This window comes from Nipponia nippon, unplaced genomic scaffold (genome assembly GCF_047370975.1).
Source record: "Nipponia nippon isolate SJK-2023a ecotype South Korea unplaced genomic scaffold, ASM4737097v1 scaffold_8, whole genome shotgun sequence".
NCBI lineage: Eukaryota > Metazoa > Chordata > Aves > Pelecaniformes > Threskiornithidae > Nipponia > Nipponia nippon.
Window position 1 is genome coordinate 49,028,608 of NW_028262402.1, and position 20,269 is coordinate 49,048,876.

Here is a 20,269-nt window from a genome sequence, read left to right on the forward strand (position 1 = left end):
ATATATATTAAATAAAGCTGTCTTGCCAAATAAGATAAAATGTGATATTGAATGCAAAATTTGTACTCAGTTTTTTAATTGCAGAAAATATTCATGTTCCTGAGTAGTTTTCGCACTGTGCATGGCTAACCTTTAGTGGAAGGGGCAGGGTGATACTCAGAAGTATATTCTTTGTGAAGACGCACTGGTAATGGCAGTTGCTAAAAGGGTGCTACACAAAGCTTAAAGAACTTGACAGAGAAAACAGTAAAATGTGAAGGGAATGAGCAATGCTGTGAAAGTGTAATATTGAAGTGACTAATAAAGCAAGCAATTTCTGATTGATTGATGGATTGATGTGGCAGGAAGTGCTGGGAAATAGATGGATATAAAAGAAGATGGAAATATTCTTGCTGTTTATGTACCAGGCAGAGTTCCCCCATGACTTAGTGCATGAGCCGTCACAAGAGAGTTGTTTCAATTCTATTACTGTTTCAAGGTATGTGCTTACTCCAGCCCTCCTCAAATGAAATAGGTTCCTACTTACGGAGTTGTCCCTTTTGTATAAGCACTGACGGAATTCTGGAGTTGAGACAACATAAACCAGTTCATGTGCTCGCAACAGTAAATGGAAACATTACACATCTAAAATCTGAGGTTTTGATACAGAATAGGTTTCTCGATGCTTTAGGATCATTTAACCTTCTGCCAAGGATTTCTGCTTTAGGTCTGAAGTCTCATGAGTTGACTAAGTGTGAAAGAGTGGGCTGTGTTAGGAAAAATTTTGAGCATGTTAAAGCAGGCTTGAGACATTCCTTACTTAAGAGAAAACAAGCAAACAAAGAAATAAAACGTACCCGTTTATAGATTAAAAAAAAAAAATTCTGACCCCACCCAGATGAAGCAACTTCCTTATATTGCAGAAGTCCAGCTGGATGGTAAATTTGGCATTACTATTGCCAGCAAATAGCCATCATTAGTCTTCAGACTCTTTCACATCCCTGCATTTAAAAGCAAACAGAAGGAGTTTGTAATGGCTCTAACAATGCTTGTGCAACACAAGCAAATCTTGCCAAATATTTGATTTTGATTTGCATGTGTACTTGAGCTCAGAGTTTGTGCGAAAGTTACAGTTGCAATACTGAGCTGAAACATTTTCAGGTTGCTCTAGATAACCACAGTCTACCTTTCACTAACGTTCAATGATTGGAGCCTGTAACCTAAACTACTGAAATCCTGCAAAACAAAGAAGTCAGAAGTTTTATGGGAAAACATCAGATTTTATAGGATACTGCAGTTTATAATGTAAAACACAAATTTGGTAGCTACAGAGCAAATTTTCAGCGAAGATCACACACTTCTTACACTTGGAAAAACAGGCAAAACTAAAGAACCCCCCCCATGTAGTTTTCAATACTTTTTCATTTACAAACCCCTTTAAAAATGAAGGAAAAGGCATATAGGAAATGTCAAAATGCTGCGTTGTAAAAAGATTTGAGCACAAGTTGTGATTTTAATCCTTATCTATGTAGCTATTTGTAGCTACAATGACATATTCGGATGGAAGATGACTTGAAGTGCTCATCATCTTTTTTTTTTTTTATTTTTTTTATCTCTTCAATGAGAGTTACTTTGCTTTCTGGAGCTTCCTGTACCACGACTTCTAACACCACCTTTGGTCTTCGGGAAAGATTATTTCAGCATTTTTCTTATTTTGGTAACCATTTATTAAGACTGGAAATTCAGAAGTAGACTTGGAGAAGTTTCTCCAAGCTGTGTCACTTGGGGGGCAGGGGGGGCTAGAAGAAGAGGAGTAGGAGGAGTAATAGTAAGTAAGTACTAAGTAAGTAGTAGTAATATTAGGAAGCTCAAGGAACCATTTCACTGCCTCTTTGCCTATGATGCTTTCCATTTTGTAACATTATTTTTTGCATGTGTGTGTTGAAAGCTAAGCATTCATCTAAACGTTTCAATTCTTATTAATTAAGGTAGTAGTTGGCAGATCACAGATTCTTTGCTTTAAACCGTATTTAATAACCAATGTATTCAAGCAGAAACCATTCTGTGCATCATGAAAAATGGGGTAAACTTTAGTCAGTGACACATAAGTCCTGGGCAACAGTCATTACTTTGTGAGGATGTTCTATGCGATCCAAAGACAGTCTCTAAAGCATATGTTGTTTCTTTTCCTTTGATATTTGAATGTGGTCTAGCAGAACTTACTTGTCATATTGCAACATACAAAAAGCTTACCTAAATCCTTGTTTGCGTGATGGAAATGCAAGAGGTGATTTCCTCTAGAATTGAGGTCTTAGTCAGAAACTTAGAGTAATGCTACACAGTGTTGGAAATTATGTAAATTAAATTACAATGCTTAACTAGCTATTTTTGTAACTCTTTCAATTAGGAAAATTTGGAATTGAAATCTTGAGGGTCTACAGCTGCTGCAGATGCACTTTAGCTTGTCTTCTTTTCTTGGATAATATGCAGCTGGATGGCTTGCTATATTCAGTGGTAAGTGAATACAGCAACTGAAGTAAAGAAATCCTTATCTATGCTTCCAGTAACGTATGCTGGGGCAGCATGTAAGGAAAGGTGCTCTAAGATGGTTGCAAGCCACCCCTAACCTGGTTGCATCCCATCAACCTTTATCTTCTATTTTTTCTCCTTTGGAAATTTAACTTTCCAAAGTCCTGATCACACTGTAGCCAGCGGGTGTATTACCTTTGCAATCTCAGAGTTGTGGACTTGTTCTGACAAGTATGACACAGAAAGTCCCTGCTTCCTTGTACTGTTGCATGGGTGTTTGTCTGTGATAAGCCACCCAAAGCAAACCAATGAAAACTTTCATATTTTAAAGATGGACACACACCATGTAAAGCCATGAAACTCTTGCTGAAATGAAAGGGGGTGATGCAGTTTTACTGGCTTCTTTCTCTCCTTCAGGGAGGTACCTGCATGACCTGTGCTCTGTTGCAGCAGTCTAATATACTTCTTTTTTTAAAAATGCCAGTGAAACTATCATGCGTTTAGATGGGTGAGGGTAAGTGAATTAGAGGGATTTAATTGCATTAGGGACATCTGGTAGGAAGACAACTGAGAAGCTTGAATTTTTGATTATGAAATGCGAGTCAGGTTGTGATCTTGTGCTCTTAACTAGGAGCTTTCAGTGTATTTACCAGCTTGGCTACAGATTTTCTGTTAGTGGAATATGCAACATGTAGGCCTCTGAATATCAGCTAAGGAAAATGCCAGTCTGAATTGTGTTCCTGTTTCCTATGTATGATTTTTTTAAACTATCAACACAGATTATTGAAGTTAATGTGTTTACTCTTCTCATTGTAAGTGGTTTTCAGTTTAAAAGTCAGGACCTGCAGTTATCCTTGTGGGTATGCAAAAAGAGTACAGGACGGAAAAGAGGTATGGTAATAGAGCATGCTTTCATCTCAGATAATACTCTTGGAGGACTTGGATAACATTTTTTTACTATTGGCTTAGCCAATTTTAAACCGGTAGCATTGCTCAATAAACTAGTACTTAGACCCTACTTAAGCTCTAACTCTGGACTGAGCAGGTCCAGCTCTCTTATGTTTTCTGTTCCTCTGGTTACCTTTATTCTCCTCTGTTTCCCAGATATTTGGGACACTAAGGAAATACACACCTTCATAGTGTTCCATCTACTGCTTCATGGTAAAACACTTAATTCTTTCACGCATTGCTTACAGTGCTTGGCTAAACTTTTTTCAACCCCACAGCTTTGTGCTAAAATGGTGCTGTTACAAAGAAAGTATGCTGTCCATCTACAGCAAACAAGCCATGAATTAAGTTACAGTGCAGCAAGAGGGAGCTTGGCAAGTCCCTACCCCCAATCTGGTACTCAACACCACATCTTCAGTGCTCTACTGCCCTCACTAGTGAAAGAGTTTGTCAGAATAGGCTTAGCGAGTCAACGTTATAAGATGATTTTAAGAATAGCTGAAGCTATGTATTGTGTAGCTGTAGCAGCTGAAAAGCCGCAATACGCTGTCGTCTGTCGGGATGAAAGTACTAATGCCGCACGAAACGTGCTGGGAGCGAGCGGGCGGCAGTGCGAGCAACCAGCCCCTCCGGTGGGCAGCGCCGCGCCGGGTGCTGCGGGCTCCGGAACCGCGGGCGGGGAGGGCTCCGGCTCCGGCCGCTGCGCGGGGTGCCGGGGGCTGCCCCCGCCCCGCCGGCCGGCTCGCACCCCGCCGCCTGCAGCCGCGCTCCGGCCGGGAGAGGGCAGCGCTCCCCTCCGAAAGGTGCTGGGGGCCGGTGTTTCCCCCCCCCGGGGCCGGGGGGCCGTCGGGGCCGCGCAGGGCTCCCCGCGGGGGTCCAGCCGTCCTTCCCGCCCGCCCCGTCGAGCAATCGCTGCCGGCGGGGACGGTCTGCCTCGGGGACCACTTCCCCGGGAGCCGGGCACCGGCCTCCCCCTGCCCGGGGCCATCGCAGCGCGCCTTTGTTCCGTCGCCCCGCGGGCTGCCGGGGCCCGGGGGCGGCGCATCCGCGGGGCCGGGCGCGCCCCGCCGGGCTCCCGCAGGCGCGGCCCCGGAGGCGGCTCGGCGGCGCTGCCTCCACCCCGGCGGCGCGGGCGGCGGCGGAGCCTGGCCCGGGACGCCCGGCGTAGGTAAGGCGGCCGCTGCCCTCGGGGCGGAGGGGGGAGCCCGACCCGCGGCACCTGCTGCCGGGCAGCCCCCGGCCCCGCGGGTCGGCTGGGCTGGGCTGGGGGCGGTGGGTTGCCCTTTCCCTTCTCCGGGGCGCGCCGGCAAGCCCCGGGGAGCGGCGGCGGCGGTCTGCCGGCTGAGACGCGGTGCTGGCCGCGCCGTGCGCGGTACGCCCCGGGGGGCTCCGCCCGTGTCCGGGGAAAACGTCTCCCGTGGGCTGGCAGTTACCGTCCGAAGTCCCGAAAGTGGGGAGAGGGAGGATTCCACACCCCCCCCCCTCCCCCGCCCGCTTTTTTTTTCTTGTTTGCTCATTATTTTGAAATAATAAAAACCGTGGTTTTTTCAGTTCTTGTCCCGAAGTGGACAAGGTATTTGGTTCTAATCATGAAAGTGCTTGCCTTTCTCAGCCGCAGCAAAAGAAGTTTTTAACTTATTTACTTCAACTTCTTTAACAACCGAAAAACGCAAAGGAAATGAAAACTTTTCGAACAGTAAAACTCTGAGAAACAACTTTCAAAGCAGTTCTTGGTAGCATTCTGTTGGGACACTGGTGGGTTCAGCTTAGAGCTGTGCAGGTTTTCAGCCTGCACAGTGATTCTTATATAGAAAAAAGGCTCTGATATCCTTCTTCGTTTTTATGGACTTACTCCTGCCTGTGTATTTGGTCCTATACAAAAGTGGACGTAGTTCTTGTCATAAGTCATTTTAAGGCACACAAATGCTGTACAAAGCCTCACAGACAATACAGGTTTTTTCTTATGCGGAGATAATTTGCTCTCTACCACCATTTCCTTGGTGGAAATAGGATTTCAGGAAGCATTTGAGTAAGAGAGATTTTTCCACATAGGTGAAAAATGATCTGTATTCTGTGACTTAAGTATGAAAAATTGACAGGACAAAACATGGTGAAAAGATTTGAGTACCTAAGTGCTTTTCTTTTTCCAAAGTAGTGTTTGAATATCGAGTGCAACAAAGAAAGTGATGATGTAGATGTATCTTAATAATAATCTACCAGGAAACTCATCTGGCCTTCTCAGTTCACTTGTAAATTAGACATTTCTGCCAGACATTTCTGCCAACATTTTGTTACGTAATATCAGGGAGGAGTATTCCTTTTCTCGATCTGAAACTGCTGCTGTTACTCAGGAGAAGTTCCCATTGTCTCCCCTGAGAATGGTTCCTTTGTGGGGCTGTTTCGGAAGGGTATGGTGTGTGAAAGGGCCCGACATTCTTTTGATCTGAATAACACATGGAACGAGAATTTGCACCAGGATATTGGAAGGGATAGCCTGTATCTGATATAGTGACTCAGAAGATCCCGTTCCAATTTTGGGCTTTGCCAGCCAAAAACCAGCTCTCTGCATGGCCACACACCAGTCAATAGGCACCTGTGCATCACAATTTCCCGTTTATGGATGGAGGGTGACGGAAACCTCAGAGCAGGAACATACGTTCTCTGTGCCTTCTACAAATAAGTCTTTTAGGTTCTAAGGTGCTACCTAGAACAGCAAGCAGAATTTGTGTCACCACACATGTTTGTGTCCAAGTGTTGAAGCTACAGACGTCTTCGTTGGCACCAGGAGTTTTCATATTTTTTGACTGGAGCAGTCCTACTTTTCTCTTCTGTATTACCTTGAATATTACGACACCTGTAGCATCTTCTCACCTCCTGTCTCAGGAATGTTTTTGGAATTTTCCTCAATGTTGTCTGCTGAAATTCTTAAAAAAATTGCAGAATTTTCAAAAATTGACAGGTTTTCCTGCTGACTAGTTGAGCTGTGTGAGTTGTGTCTTTCAGGCTCAGCATCATTAAGACAAGCGGGTTCCATTAAACTACATTGATAATTAGAAGAGGGCTGTGAGGTGGAATAGTTGCCCTTCTCAATGGAAGCTGCTTCTATGAATATCAGAATCATATCTAATGACTTTCGGTATTGAAAATTTGTTTCACGCTCTTAATGGCTGTAGAGTTTGTGGTGCCGTTCTAGCTGTTCATGAAAGTGGAATGCAAATTACAAAAGTGTCATTAAACACACAGTATATCCCCTGGCTTTCTTTGTTAATTGTAGCAGTTTGGTGGATGGCCAAGCCTGAGTGATGATGAAGTGTCACAGATAGCACTGGAGCATAGATTTGAATGCATTTGTAGAAGCCAAAGTTTCTGGGCCACTTCTTTGCTACCTTGTCAGTAAACTGTACAACTGTGCTGTACAGACTCTTAACAGAGCAGGCTTTTGCTCTGGTCTCATGGCTTCACAGTGCCCAAACTAGGGACTAGTAAATTCTAAAAGCCACTAAAAAATTCATCATTAGAAAGCTACCATCTCTGTCAAAATGGGCATTAGAGGGAGTAAGGGAGGTGAGACAGATGTCTGGCAATGGTATCAAACATTTTATTTTGTTTTAGTGACCTTATGTATACATTTGGTTTTATTTTTGTCTTTTGGTAATGGGTAACCCACATTAACATTTCTAAGGTTTCTAAAATCTAGAGGCCCATTTTATTTTTAGTTGAAACGAAAATGCTACACTAAGAATGTTAGTCAAGGAATGCATAATGAATACATTTTGCCAACCTCAGTAGCAGGCTTCTGTCTAAGAGACATTTTTCTAGAATGCTTTTGTGTTTTAAAATCCAGGTCTATTTTTAAAAGGTTAAAAAATGTGACCCTTTATTGGAGACTCTTTAAATATTTTCCCTGCTAAGGAGCACAAAATGGCTGTGGCTTTAACAAATTAAAGAAATACAATAGCCATGAATGGGATGATATTTTTTGGAGGAAGATTTAAGTTTCTTTTTGTCTCAAATTGTTGAAAAGAGAGCTATTTTAAAAGGCATTTAGCTTCATTTCTTCTGTTCACTTGCTTCAAGAGCAACTAATGTGTGGTGAAGTAATCAACACTAGTGCAAGCTGCTTCATTATAAATTTAATAGGCAAGGGTTTATTTTACCCCTCAGTTTGAATACAGTTAGAAGGCAGTAAACGAATGTGCTTGCGAAGCTGCTAACTGAAGTGTAAAACTCTGACTTTGGGAATGTAGTATTTATTATGTGTGTATTTTCAGCTTGCTACTTTTTTCCTTTTGTTTAGTTCTTCCAAGGTTTTTTAATTGGATCCAGAGCAAGGATCTGCATGTAAAAGAGCATTCTGTAGCACGTTAGACCTGATTGCTGCACAGCAATGTTGCTGCTTGGAAAGCTGTGAACAAGCCTTTAGGTATACATCCGTCATGTATCTCAGATGGAATCTGTAAATTCAAAAATACAGTTTGGTTCAGTTGCTGTGCTTGTTGAGAGGACGCAGTGTGATGAATACTATTAATGGTAACTGGCTGGTCTGTGAGCACCACACTGGAACCTCACTGTTTCAAGAGTATTAACATCTAAGAAATATAAACACAGTATGTACAATAATTTGTATCCATCTTAGAGGCTGTCCTGTGGGCTGAGGTAGCACCTACCTCCTACAGACTATTGCATGGTAAAGAATAATAAAACAGTGATAATGGTGACGTGTAACACAGTCATCCAGTGGAAGAGAGCTCAGTAGAAGACCTCTTAATATGTGTGTGCTGCTAGACATTTACAACGCACAAGACATTTTGCTTAAGATAAAGGTGTCAGATTTTAAAGTGTCACACACGATGCTCTGGGGATTCCTGCCTACCTTCCAGTGGCCTCTGGGTGAGACGCACCCTTGCTTTCCTGTTGCTGCAGTTGATCAGAAATAAAGATTTAATGTGCTCATCTTGGTGGTGGTAATAAGACTGTAATTCTCAGTGTTTTATAGACATGAGTTTCAATGTGACCATCACCAAAAAGAAATATAATTAAAAAAGGAAGAATTGAATTCCTGGGCACCTGTGAAGCATCACTGGGGGTTTATTTACATAGCTTGACAGTTTTGATGTTCAGTCAGTTGCTTTACCGTTTATGAAATGGCAGTAGTGGTCTGTGGTACAGAGGTGTGGGACTGTGGTCTGAAAGGAGAAGGTAGGGAGCAGGGTCCAAAGACCTTGTGTTTTGTTATCTTTGAACTGTCACATGGAAGAGAAATATGAAATGTATTTTATACCGCTGCTTATACTTTGCAGCAATTTGCAAGGCTTGCGCAAGCTGTGGTCTGGTGCTGCTTAATGAGACAGCAGAGCCCTGAGTTAAGCGAAATCCATGTGAGTGGCTGCTGGATCACAGAGCAGCATTAAAGCCAGAGTTCTCTGTGTGTTTCTCCCACATTTATATGCTTTATTAACAGGGAAGAAGAGAAACTAAAGTTATGAGTTGTAAGCCAGGTTGCTGTAGGATGAGGAAGTGTCCTTTTGTGTTTAGGAAAATGCTGATAGTACACAGTAGGTGCTAGGACAGCCAAATAGTAGTCACAGTGTTGGCTGAAGGGTCACCTTGTCAACCAGCAGAAATGCCTTTCTGCTGAGATTTAGATAATGCTTTCCTTTATCTAATTTCTTCGGTGTGTACAGCGTAAAAAAGTTTGATAACTGACTTCTTTTCCATTAAAGTACAGTTAAATCAATACCTGACCATTGGTTTACTTCCTTATTGTGGTCCTTCTAACATGTCTTGATAATTGGGGAAACCATGCTGTAAAATGACAAAATTTGTAATGTTGAAAGAAATTGGATATATGAGAGTCCTGTAATTGGCAACCAATTAATAAAATATTGGGTGACGAAAAGTGTTGGAGGGATTATTGAAATGCCTTGCATCTTTGATAAAACCCGAAATACTTGTTGATGTTCATCTCAATAACTTGAGCTGGTCAGGAGACTAGCAATAGCATTTGACACTAGGTTTAAAGGGAGATTGTACATTGAAAAAAATGTTAGTTAAATAAAGTTATTTTCAAGATTCTTTGTCCTTTTTTGTGTATTTACTTCTGCTTGACTGAAATGTATGCTGCAGTTTGCAGCATATCACAATAAATGCTTCCATTAAATTTAATGCTAAACTGGATGCTGAAAAGGGATTTTTATGTGTATAGATGAATCTTGCTACTGCTAACATTGGCGTGAGCTCAGTATTTGTGGGCAGTGACTGAAACTGGACCTGTTTGTCTGTTAGATGCCCGTCCTACTGGTTTCTGTGTCAGAGGCACAGATGTTAGAGGAAGAGATCAGGTGTTGCTCTGTGAAATGGTGTGTATCCATGGTGTCGGGCAGCTTGACCCTGCCCTTGCTGTGAGGAGTAGGACTGCTCCTCAGCACCCAAGAGCGGTTGTCTACATGGCACCTCTTGGGCACTGGGGTCCCTGCTTTCTGGGGACCTGAGCAGCTCTTTGCCGTACAGGGGAGGTGAGCAGTAGGGTACATGTGATATTGTCTCCTTCAGTCCCTTGCTCGGAAAGAGAGGTTGTGCAAGAGCTGCTCTGTAGCCAGAGCTGAGTATTTCCTCCCTACGTGTGCATCCTTTTCTTCTTCCTGCCCCTCCCAGCCACTTCCAGCAGCCAAGCTGAATTACTGTAAGCCCCAGATGGAGGAAAGACGTGAGACATTAGTGTAAAACTTTTTTTCTAAACAACCAGCACTCTTGAGAGTGTGAGAACAGCAGAAGAGGTCGCTTAGTGTTGTGTATTGACATTTATTGGTTCTTCTGCAGGAAGCAAGAAAAGTACCATTAGGTACACCTTTGTATCCAGGAAACGCCATTATAGGCTGGTTTGTCAAGGAAGCACACGTTGAAAGTACTGATCATATTTCAACATGGTTCAACATGGTTCATGGTTCACATGTCAGTGCTGTATGGAAAACAGTGGTTGCTTCAGATGAGCTAAATCTTCAGGTTATTTATCTGCTCAGAATGCATATTGAGCTAGGTACTTGGTATTTCTGAATGCACAAGCTCTGAGGGGATCCACAGTGTGACACAAGCAAAGGGTGAAGGGAACTGAAGTCGGGATGGCAGCATCTCTTCAATGAGTTGTGTTTGTATTATGCAATAGAAAAGAAGTTTATTGTACTGGTGGTGCAATGATAATCCCCCAAAGGAAGGGCTAAATTATGCCTTATTGTGCACACTTGCAGTAGAATAGTAGACTAGACTGGATACCTGTCTTTCTCATCCTTGCAGTGGAGGAAGATGTTGAGATATGTCTCTCGAGGCTCTGGAGGTCAAGATGGTCATGCGACAGAAATAACCAGAAGTAGGTCTCATTGTGTTGGCATGGCATAATGACTTGAATGTGCTCTCATTTTCTTGCAGAGGAGATGGTGGATTTTAGTTTGGATGTGTTCCTTTAAAGAGGGAGAACCGTTGCAGGTGAAGGGATTTCATGCAGCAGAATAGAGCAATGGTGTAAAACAGCTGGCTGGCATGTCTCTCATTTCGGCCAGCCATGAACTAATGCCCTGTATATACATAATCTGTGTGTGGCAGTAATTGTGAGTTGGTGACAGGTCTGGGATAGAAGTTAATGTGCTTCATCCATTCTGTAGGGTGACACTTGTGGCAAGCTCCACCTTAAAATACTCCTTGTGGAATTAATATTACAGTTTCTTATTTTCTCTTGTAACCCTGTTTTCTTCTGTACAAACAGGACCATGCTTCCCATGCTGCTCTTAAGGTTGGGTTCAGGATGCTATTGCTGGAAACTGCAGAGCTTGGTATTTGTCTGTCAAAGGGAGACTCTTTGGAGTCAGCTGCGGGATACCTCCTCCCTCTGCAGAAAATAAGGAACCCCTCTGTCTGAGTCTCACTGCTGACTAGGCTGGCTGGATTAGTGTTTGCCTTGATACCCTTTTCTTACAATATGAAAGGATTTTTTTTTCTTGGCTGAACATTTGTGGCCAGTGATTTTGTAAAGGGTTTTGCCTTCTGTTTTAAAATTATACTGAAGTCAAACTGCAAGAATATAGGTACTTTTGAGTGTAGATGAATTGACAGTCACCAAGAGATGAGTATTAACAAACTTGTGGTTTAGAAGGAGTGTGTGCTGGGGTGGTGAGTGGGTCATTTTTGGTTTTGATTGAAGCTGTGCATTTAATTTCTGCCGCTTGTAGGCAGGGAACTTCTCAAATCCTGTCTGACTCATAGCAGGCTGTACCTATGCATTAACAAGCAATGAGCTGCACAACTGTGTTGTTCTTGGAAACTGTTCAGCTGTAAAAACAAGGCCACATCTGAGCTGAGAAAGCCTCCTCTTAAGACAGACTTTCTTTTTTTGTAGCGTGTTTCAGCAAGTAGAAGACGACTTGTGCGTGGTTGTTGAGCCCACCTTGCTGTTTTAAAGATGTGGAGTTGCTTCTGGTATGTTTTTCTCATTTGACAGGAATAGTATTTTTGGAGTGCAAATTTTGAGGATGTAGTGAGTTAGAAATATAATAATAGAAATCAGCGTTGCTATGATGACTGTAATTATAGTAATTCCAGTGATGACTTATATCAGTAGCTTGCTCTTTAGGGTAGTTAAGGCGACCTGCCTTGGGAATATCTTCTATGAAGTTGCTAAAAGAACAGCACCAGACACTTGTCATATTGGTGTGGAGTAAAAGTTGCTACAACTACATCTCGAGGTCAAATTCCGTTTTTGCCTCTAGAGATAAGAAATGCTGCAAATCCCACTACTCTATTTGCTGGAACTACAAATGTCTCAGCGGCTGGGCTCAGCCTGACCTGTTTTGTGTACTGTGTCTATTGTGTTGAAAGCACACAGCATGTTAACTAAGACTAGCCACCCCTCCTCCAGCCTTACACAGGCATCATTACACCAGCGTTTCCTCATTCCGGGGAAATGTGGGGCAATTGGATAGGTGATAAGCTTAATATCCATTTTTTTCTCTAATTCTGGAAGACGTCAACTTAGTTTGCAGACATGAATGGGGTATAATGATATCAATGCCTCCTGATGGGTGTGTAATAATTCCACTGGTTTATTCTGTTTCTAGATGCTGTGACAATGGAGTTGAGCTGCGCTGAAGTACCTCTTTATGTAAGTTCTACAACACTAGGCTTCTGCTGGGAGAGTCGCTTTCTTTTGGATAACGGCTCATTCAAAAGCAAAGCATTGAAAAACCATTCTCTGGTGGTCTGAGACCGCAGGCTGTTTAATGTTGCTGTCTGATGCAGGCATGTGTGGGGATGATGATTTTCAGTACTGTGGCTCAGTTCTCCGAAGTAAGTTTAAAATTATTTCCCCTTTATGATCATTATTTTCTTCTCCTTCAGCGGTCTCAGTTGCAGTTTTCAAAAGCAGAATTACTGCCTGCGAAGAGACACCACTCACTCTCTCTTTCCCACAATACGGCTGTTTTTTCCCTATAAAATTCCAAATTACCATTCTCTCCACTTCCTCAAAGCAGGAAATTGTATGTTATGTCAAAAAATGAGTGAGTTGAAGTTTGTAATCAAATGGAATTTTTTCTGCAAAACCTGAAGTGATTGCTTAAAACAGGTGAACTCAGAGTTCAAAAACAGGAAGTAACAGGAGTGAGGACATGCATGAGATAAACTTAATTTACTTGGTGCCTTCAAGGGGATGTGAGTATGAGGATTAAAACTTGGGCAATCTAGTCACTATTATTAATAAACCACGGTTGTCTTTTTTGGCTTGTTCTGCCGTGGTTTGCAATGAGAATGGTAGTAGCAGGGGTACATGAATGTTGGTGTCTAGGAGGGTACTGGGAGAACACTGAATGGTTTTCAAAGGGGTGGTAAAAGGTGAAACAAAGACAGAAACAAAACTATTATCAGCTTACTGTGATAAGATGGGGATGGAAATGGAGGAGTACAAATAACCTGTACCCTGAGTTACTGAAGGAACATAGGATTGCTAATGCACCAGCGTGAGCTTTCATTGTATTTGTCATCTTGGGAGTGGGAACCTCAGGCTTGCACAAATTAGATGCAATATTTTTAAAGGTGGGGGTGGGGTGGGATTTGAGTCCTGATCCTGTGATGTTGGTTGTGTGGTGCAAGGTTTTAAAAACAAATTTTGACAGAAAGAAGAATCAAGGACATGGTGCCAATGGTTAAAATTCAACATGTTTTTATCATAGGTGGCTGTGTCAGACTGATACCTTCCTGCGATGAGATAACTGACCACTTAGAGAAGGGCAGTGCAGTGGACTTAATCCAAGTTGTTGAACATGAAACATTTGATACTGTGCCTCACAGGAAGTTCTTATGGAAGAGAAAGAAGGTGGAGATTAATATAAAGAGATAAGGATATACGGATACTGCAAGAACAGTTATTAGGGTAGGGAGAAAAATATTACAAGTGATACTCTTTAAGGATCATATTTAAGGCCAGTTCTGTTTAATATTTTGATTATAACCCTGAGAGCCATATGTAGGCTTGTGAAATCTGTGTAAATCTGTGGACATCATAATATTGGGAGACGTTGATTAGTACTGAGGAGAATTCAGTTATTACATGGGAAGATTGAATTTTCCTGCCTTTTATTTACTCCGGTTAATAAGAGCATGGTACAAAACTCTGCATTTGGGGACTAATAGTGATACATCTCTGATGAACTAGGGACTCATCAGGTGGAAGCAGAGAGGGCTTGAGGTGTATTAGTCACTTGTTGAAGGATGGATGTGAGAATGTGATATTAGTTGGGAACGTTTGCTCTAAGCTTTGCAGAAGCGAGAGCCTGTAGTGGACCTGAGCTTTGGTGACTTGCTGATTGTGGTCCACAGCCTCTCACCAACCCAGGTGGGTAAATCCTAGAGGGATCTCCTAACTTGCTAGAAACCCAATGAGAGTGGTTTGGATTGCTGTTAGGTGGTCACCAACTTGTTTTCTTGTGGGGGGAGCAGGTGGAGATGGTGTCTTTCCTCTGGGTCCCCAGTGCTACCAACCCTGAGGATAGTGGTGAAACATGGACTTCTAGAGACTTGCAGTGGGAGCACCTGGGGTGAGTTTCCCAGAAACTGGGACTGTGGTAATTTTTTAACAGCCTCCTATATTTTGTGTAGGGTGAGGTGTGAGTGTGTATGTGGGAACAAGGGTATGTAAAGCTTAGAGGGCTTCTGCAGGGAATGGAAAGGGGCTATGTGAGCACTTTAAAGTGACTGAGAAAGATTCAAGGTTGTCCCTCAACCCCCATCTAAAACTTGGGGAGGCCTTGGCAGACCTTATACTGATCATCTGAGGCTCTGGTGAGTTAGTGTCTGAAAGCATTGCAGCTTCACAATCTTGCCTGTGACAATATTGTTCCTAATCTGAGTGCGTCTGGGAAGATCAAAGAGGTCTGTCCATCTTGAAAAAGTCCTTGAATCAAGGCATTTCTTCTCTCTTAGTCAGATCCAATTACTTCATCAGTTCTGGAAACTCCTTCCAACTACTCCTGCTTTATTTGCTTGACTTTGCTGGAGAACACAATGAAATCAGCATTTAAATTAGATGTGAAAGTCCTTTCTGATTGTGCAGTTCTTTAGACAGTTTTCATTAAGCAGTTCTCTGGCTAGCTGAGCTTGTCTAAAATCTTCATCCATAAGCAGGGATAGAGAAAGCATCTCTTGGGAAGACTGAGGGAACATGACAAGTATTTGCACTGCAGTGAATTCAGGTATTTTTCTCATGTGTTCCAGTCCCTTTTAAAGGGCACAGTGGAACTACAAAATACCACGTCATTACAGTCGCATACTGTTCCCATGCAACTTTAAAAATGTCAGCATACGGTTATAACACATTCTTTTCCATCGACAAGTGGAAGTGGTCAAAAGGTAGGAAGTAATCCTTCTTTCCAGCCTCTGTGAAAGCATGTTTTTTTGTTCTTTGAGAGAAAGAGAGATTTACTGTATGCTGGGTCCAAAATTAGGATGCTTTTCACACTGTATTTAAACATGCTTAGCATCTATATCAAGTGGACTTTACACTCTTCTTTATTCCAAGAATGTCTGTCTGAGAGGCTTGTACTTCATGTCAGATTATCTGAGAATAACCGCAGTGCTGTGTTTATAATACACATTTGTAAAGATTATGCAAGGTACTTTGTGGACTTGCTGTATGTGAGCAGCTGTTACACAGCTGGAGGATGCATCCATACAGTGCTGTTTTTCGAATTGTCACACTTCGTCAGTTCTGAATTTCTTTGCAAATCTAAAATAGTATGCGTAATCTGGTCAGCCAAGTGATGGCTGTTTCTTCTTTGTTACATAAGCAGGAATGCATTCAGAAAGCTCAAGGACTTTGCTGGGTAATATAATTTTTGTGAAATATAATTTAAAAATACTCTATGAAATTACTGCATTTCAAAAATGCATTATTTTTATACTATTTTCTTTATATGTAATTTTTGTGGCAGCAATACGATTAAAATCTCATTACAATGCACATAAATGTCATGGTTTAAAAAATAAATGGTAACGAAACAGAAAATTAAATATTTGAAGCACATGCTTTTCACTTAATTTGAGGAGCCTGTTTCCGGCTTCTAGACAGCAAAATACTGTTAACCACATCATAAAATTACTCCTTATAAGCCAGTCTAATTTTCAGGATTGACTAGCCAAGGATAAACTACATCATACATGTTGTTTCTTCTTTCAGTGCTAATACTACATTGTTTAAGTATGTAGAACTTGAATTTAAATAGCTTTTGGCCTCCTAAATGATACTTTTTTAACTGATACAAATAAAATTACATTTATCCAGTTCTTTCTGTAAGGAGAGCAGCAAGCTGAGTCTTTTCATTTCATAGTGTACTAAACCCAAGTATACGGAATAAGACCATGCTGTCTTCAGGCAGCCACTGGTTTCATTGTAGATGGAAAAAAGACTATCTGTGACAGATAAAAAGCAAAGTATTGGATGAAACGCTTTTCAGATATTAAAGAATTCATGTATGGCAGTTGTTCCTCCTATTGAAGGCAGTTTCTAGTGTGGAAAAACAAATCTCTCATGGAAAATCCTTCCTTTTTATTTAATGGCAGGTGACTGTTTTTTGTTTGTTTTTTTTGTTTGTTTTAAAGAAATGTTATTGGTCACCAATGTTGATCTTTGACATTGGCAAAGAAATATCTTGCTGCCATGGGGCAAACATACCGTGGGAGTAGTCAGCTCTCAAGAGCAGAAAATAAGTGATCTGAGAAGTTTGTAAATTATTCTCTGCTGAGAGCCTGATGGATGTTTCCCGTGGGAGCAGCAGAGAGAAATAAAGAGATGCTGAGCCATGGAGGATATCCACAGCGATTCCCTGTAGACATCAGAGGGGCCTCAACTCCCAAGGAGATGATAGTGGAGGTTATGTGTCAATTCGGTCTTTCCGAAGGATTATTTGGACGTTAATTTTCTGGGAAGAGGCAGAAACATGGGCTCCCAGCTTCGAGACTCAAGATCTCCTGGAAAATAAAACTTCCACTTGGTTCTGTACTGTATGTTGCGTACTGTTCTTGAAATGCACTTTCCTAAGGTGTCACATGCTCCTGCCTACAACGACTGGTGTTGGCTAAAAGTGCTTGAGGTCAAAGCTTAATTAACTTCTCTTGTATTCTGCTACACCAAGTCTCTCTCTCTTAAGTGTCACTGCTGATTTGTTCTTGTTTGGGGTTGGGTTTTGTTTCTGACACTGTTAGAGCTTCTTTGGTGAAGCATAGGTGCCAAGGAGGAAGGGGTGCTTGTGTATTCACTGTTTAGTATTGATATACTGAAGTATTCCTACGAAGAGTGAGGGTTCAGCAGGTTTTCCTCTGCCTGGGCTGGGGAGGGCTGAGGGTAGGATGTAGCACCAGGCTGCTCGCAGCTGCAGAGTCTCCGAGTGCCTGGAGACTCTCTCGACCTTGGATAAGCTCGGCAATGGTCTTTGCCTGGGTTGGGTCTACAGAGTGCCAAGCGTGTGAAGTTTTCTAGGGTTTATTTTTGTCCAGCATGTTTCCTTTTAGTGGTCTTTACAGAGTTTGCGTGGTCATGCCTTTTCTTTGGTTGTCCGGCTATTTGTTTGTTTGGGTTGGTGATTTGTTCCGGGCAATGTGATATTGGCTTAATGCTGTCTATTTTAGCTAAGAGCCTGTGTTTTCCAACACTGTAATAGTGTCAGTGCCTGGTGATCTTTGTAGTGCACCATTCCTCACATAATGCTCTTCTATAGTCAGATGTTGTTTAACTTCATTTACAAAGAAGGTCTGAGGTAATGTAGGCACAGCAACATGCCTAAAATGTAAGAAAGGTGTGGTGAAACACACTTCTGTCCAGATTTCTCAGATCCTAACCTAGGATGCTAGTATAGGGCAGCATCCTTTCTCCATAACCTGTTTAGAAGTTAAATATGTCTGTATGAAGAACATTTTTGTGCATGGTAGTTCGCTTTGCCTTGATGGTAAGTGGAAACTGCTTCTAATGCAGCTTGCTCATGGTATGCCCCATCAGGGGAGGTGCATTCCATGGGATGCAGGTACATCCCATCTCATTTATGGTTTCAAAGAAAGGAGTGTAGGTGCTTTAGATGGAGACAGAGAGAGGGAGGTGCGAGTCTGCATTCACAGCTATCTCTCCTCTGAGAATAAATGGGAGCCAGAGGAACCATGTCTTGACCTTTGTCCCCTCATCCTGCAGTGAAGCAGGAGGTACCGAGGCCAAGGGCTGTTCCTGTGAGGGTTTGGAGCACTCGAGGCAGTGTGTCCTGAATTCATATGCTAGTTCATGTGCATGTGCAAACCTAGGCCTGGTTGACACCAGCATTTCCCTTCACCATTGCACTGCTGGAGCTCAGCCTCGGTAGCAGCAAAGGAGGAGGAGTGACTGCAGCCGGGTGCCTTCCAGGTGGACTTGCTCCGAGCAAGTTGAGATGACACCGTAGCTTCCCTGCTGCCTCCACATCAACTGCTGGCCCAAGAGGTTGACTCTCTTAAGAGAGAGTAGGAGTGCGAAATTGGAAGTTAAATGCTGGTGTGGGCAAGACAGTCTGGCAGCTTTTTTATCACATGCAATATACCTCTAGCCTCTCCCTACAAAGGCATGTCTGTATTACAACCTCAGTTAATTATCCCTTGGATCGATGCTGTTTTATTTCCTTGTGTCATTAAGTAACAATTTTGATGTTCTTTAGATCTTTTGTGACTTTTTCAAAGGATATACCCTCCCTCCAGGAGTTTTCGGGCAAACACCTGGGCTACAGCCAGATTCATTAGCATCTTCACTGTTTTCCTAATCTGTGATCTTGTGGTTTCTCAAGGATGAGCTGGCATAATTCCCTGGGACCCAGTTGAAAACACGACTGCTTATTCACAGGTACCTTGGCTGTAGAAGGTACTTGAGTAAGGATCAGAGAGGAGGAAGTGAAATAAGGGACATATTTAATACCCAAGGGGTGCAGACAACAACAGCAAATTCCTGGACTGATTTTTAAGGTTCTTCAAAGCAAAGCCTGCTGGACAGTTTAACTACCTGGATTTCCGTGGGTGAGAAACATGGTGAAACAGAATTAGTTCTCAAATGTTTTAGCTCACAAATAAGCTTATTTCATTATCCAGTAAAAAAAGACATAAGCCAGTAGGCAGGCACTGGCCAAGGAATGAAGCAAGGGAGCCCTGTCCCGCCAGCTGCCAGGGGCCATCCTGCCTTGCCCCATTGCTGGCTTTCATGCTCTCCCATTGAATTAGCCCTGGTACTGTTGTATCGTCTGCACACTTGACAGCAGTGACATGGAAGGGGAAAAATAATTACAGTTTCATAACGGACATTTGCATAAACTACTTCCAGGCCAATTTCAGAGTACACATGGCTGTTCTACAGCAGAGGAAATTAAAGACAAAAGTTTCAGATTAGGAGTGAAAGTCCTGTTGAAAAGATCAGAAAGCAAAGGGTGGTAAAAAGTTCAGTTTGAAAGGATGATTCTTAATGCATATCCAGGGATTGGATTAATTTGGTACTCTGTCAGCAACTTCTAGCTGTCGGGGCTGTTTTTACCTCAAAGGTGAGAGTTTTCCCGAGTGCTGTTTTGGTTAATGTTGCTCCAGGTGAAGACAATGGTAGCGTGCACTCTGATATTCACACAATCCTGAAGACTTCTGAAATTTTCAGTTCTGCAGTGAGGCCCATGCAAAAGGTGATTAAATAAACAGGGTTTTATTTTTACTCTAGCAGTATGTCTGGGAATAATTTGAGCACATCTGCTAGAAAATGTTCAGAGGTCCATAGGCAGAGGGACTCTGAAAACACTTGGTGAGAGAGTTAGAGTTGTAAATAATCTTGTTTGGCAGGAAGAAATTATCTTTTTTTTTTTTTTTTCCTAAAGTATGTTATTTGTATTCCTAGTTAGAGCTAGAGGGACAAATGAGCTAAATTGTTACCTTCTTCACAAATGCATGGGTTTCATGTGCATGGAAACTGGGAAACAGAATTAACAGAAATAATTCAACAGTGTTATTCTGTTTTCTAAACGATTGAAGCGAAGTTCAAACTGATATACGATTCCAGCATGCTTTTGCATGATATGAGCGCAAAGTGGCAATAGGACTTATATATTGATCCCAAAGGGAGTAGTTGATCATCTGCCCTGCCAAGCCGTGTGCCTTCCCAGTTTCTCCATGCTGAACTAAGAAGACTTGAGGTGGAAAGAGGGGTGGAAAGGGATAGAGTTTTCAATGTGGGATACAGCTTTTGGATTTTTTGCTCTTGCCGTGTGTTCAGTCTCTTCTAGCCAGCACGTCG

The 20,269-nt window shown here is 42.3% G+C and overlaps 1 protein-coding gene across 3 annotated transcripts in view; it reads left to right on the forward strand.

Annotated features, from left to right (window-relative positions):
* Positions 1-4,540: 4,540 nt before the first annotated feature.
* ARHGEF28 (Rho guanine nucleotide exchange factor 28) overlaps positions 4,541-20,269 on the forward strand; it is a 128,886-nt gene continuing 113,157 nt past the window's right edge. For 2 of the 3 annotated variants that reach the window (XM_087742245.1, XM_087742247.1), the window contains exons 1-3: positions 4,559-4,624; positions 11,843-11,922; positions 12,561-12,604. In XM_087742245.1, the coding sequence (XP_087598371.1) occupies positions 12,572-12,604 (33 nt within the window). In that variant the 5' untranslated portion in view covers positions 4,559-4,624; positions 11,843-11,922; positions 12,561-12,571. Of the gene's footprint in view, positions 4,625-11,842; positions 11,923-12,560; positions 12,605-20,269 lie in introns of all 3 variants that reach the window. The other variant, XM_087742246.1, reaches the window with a different exon arrangement.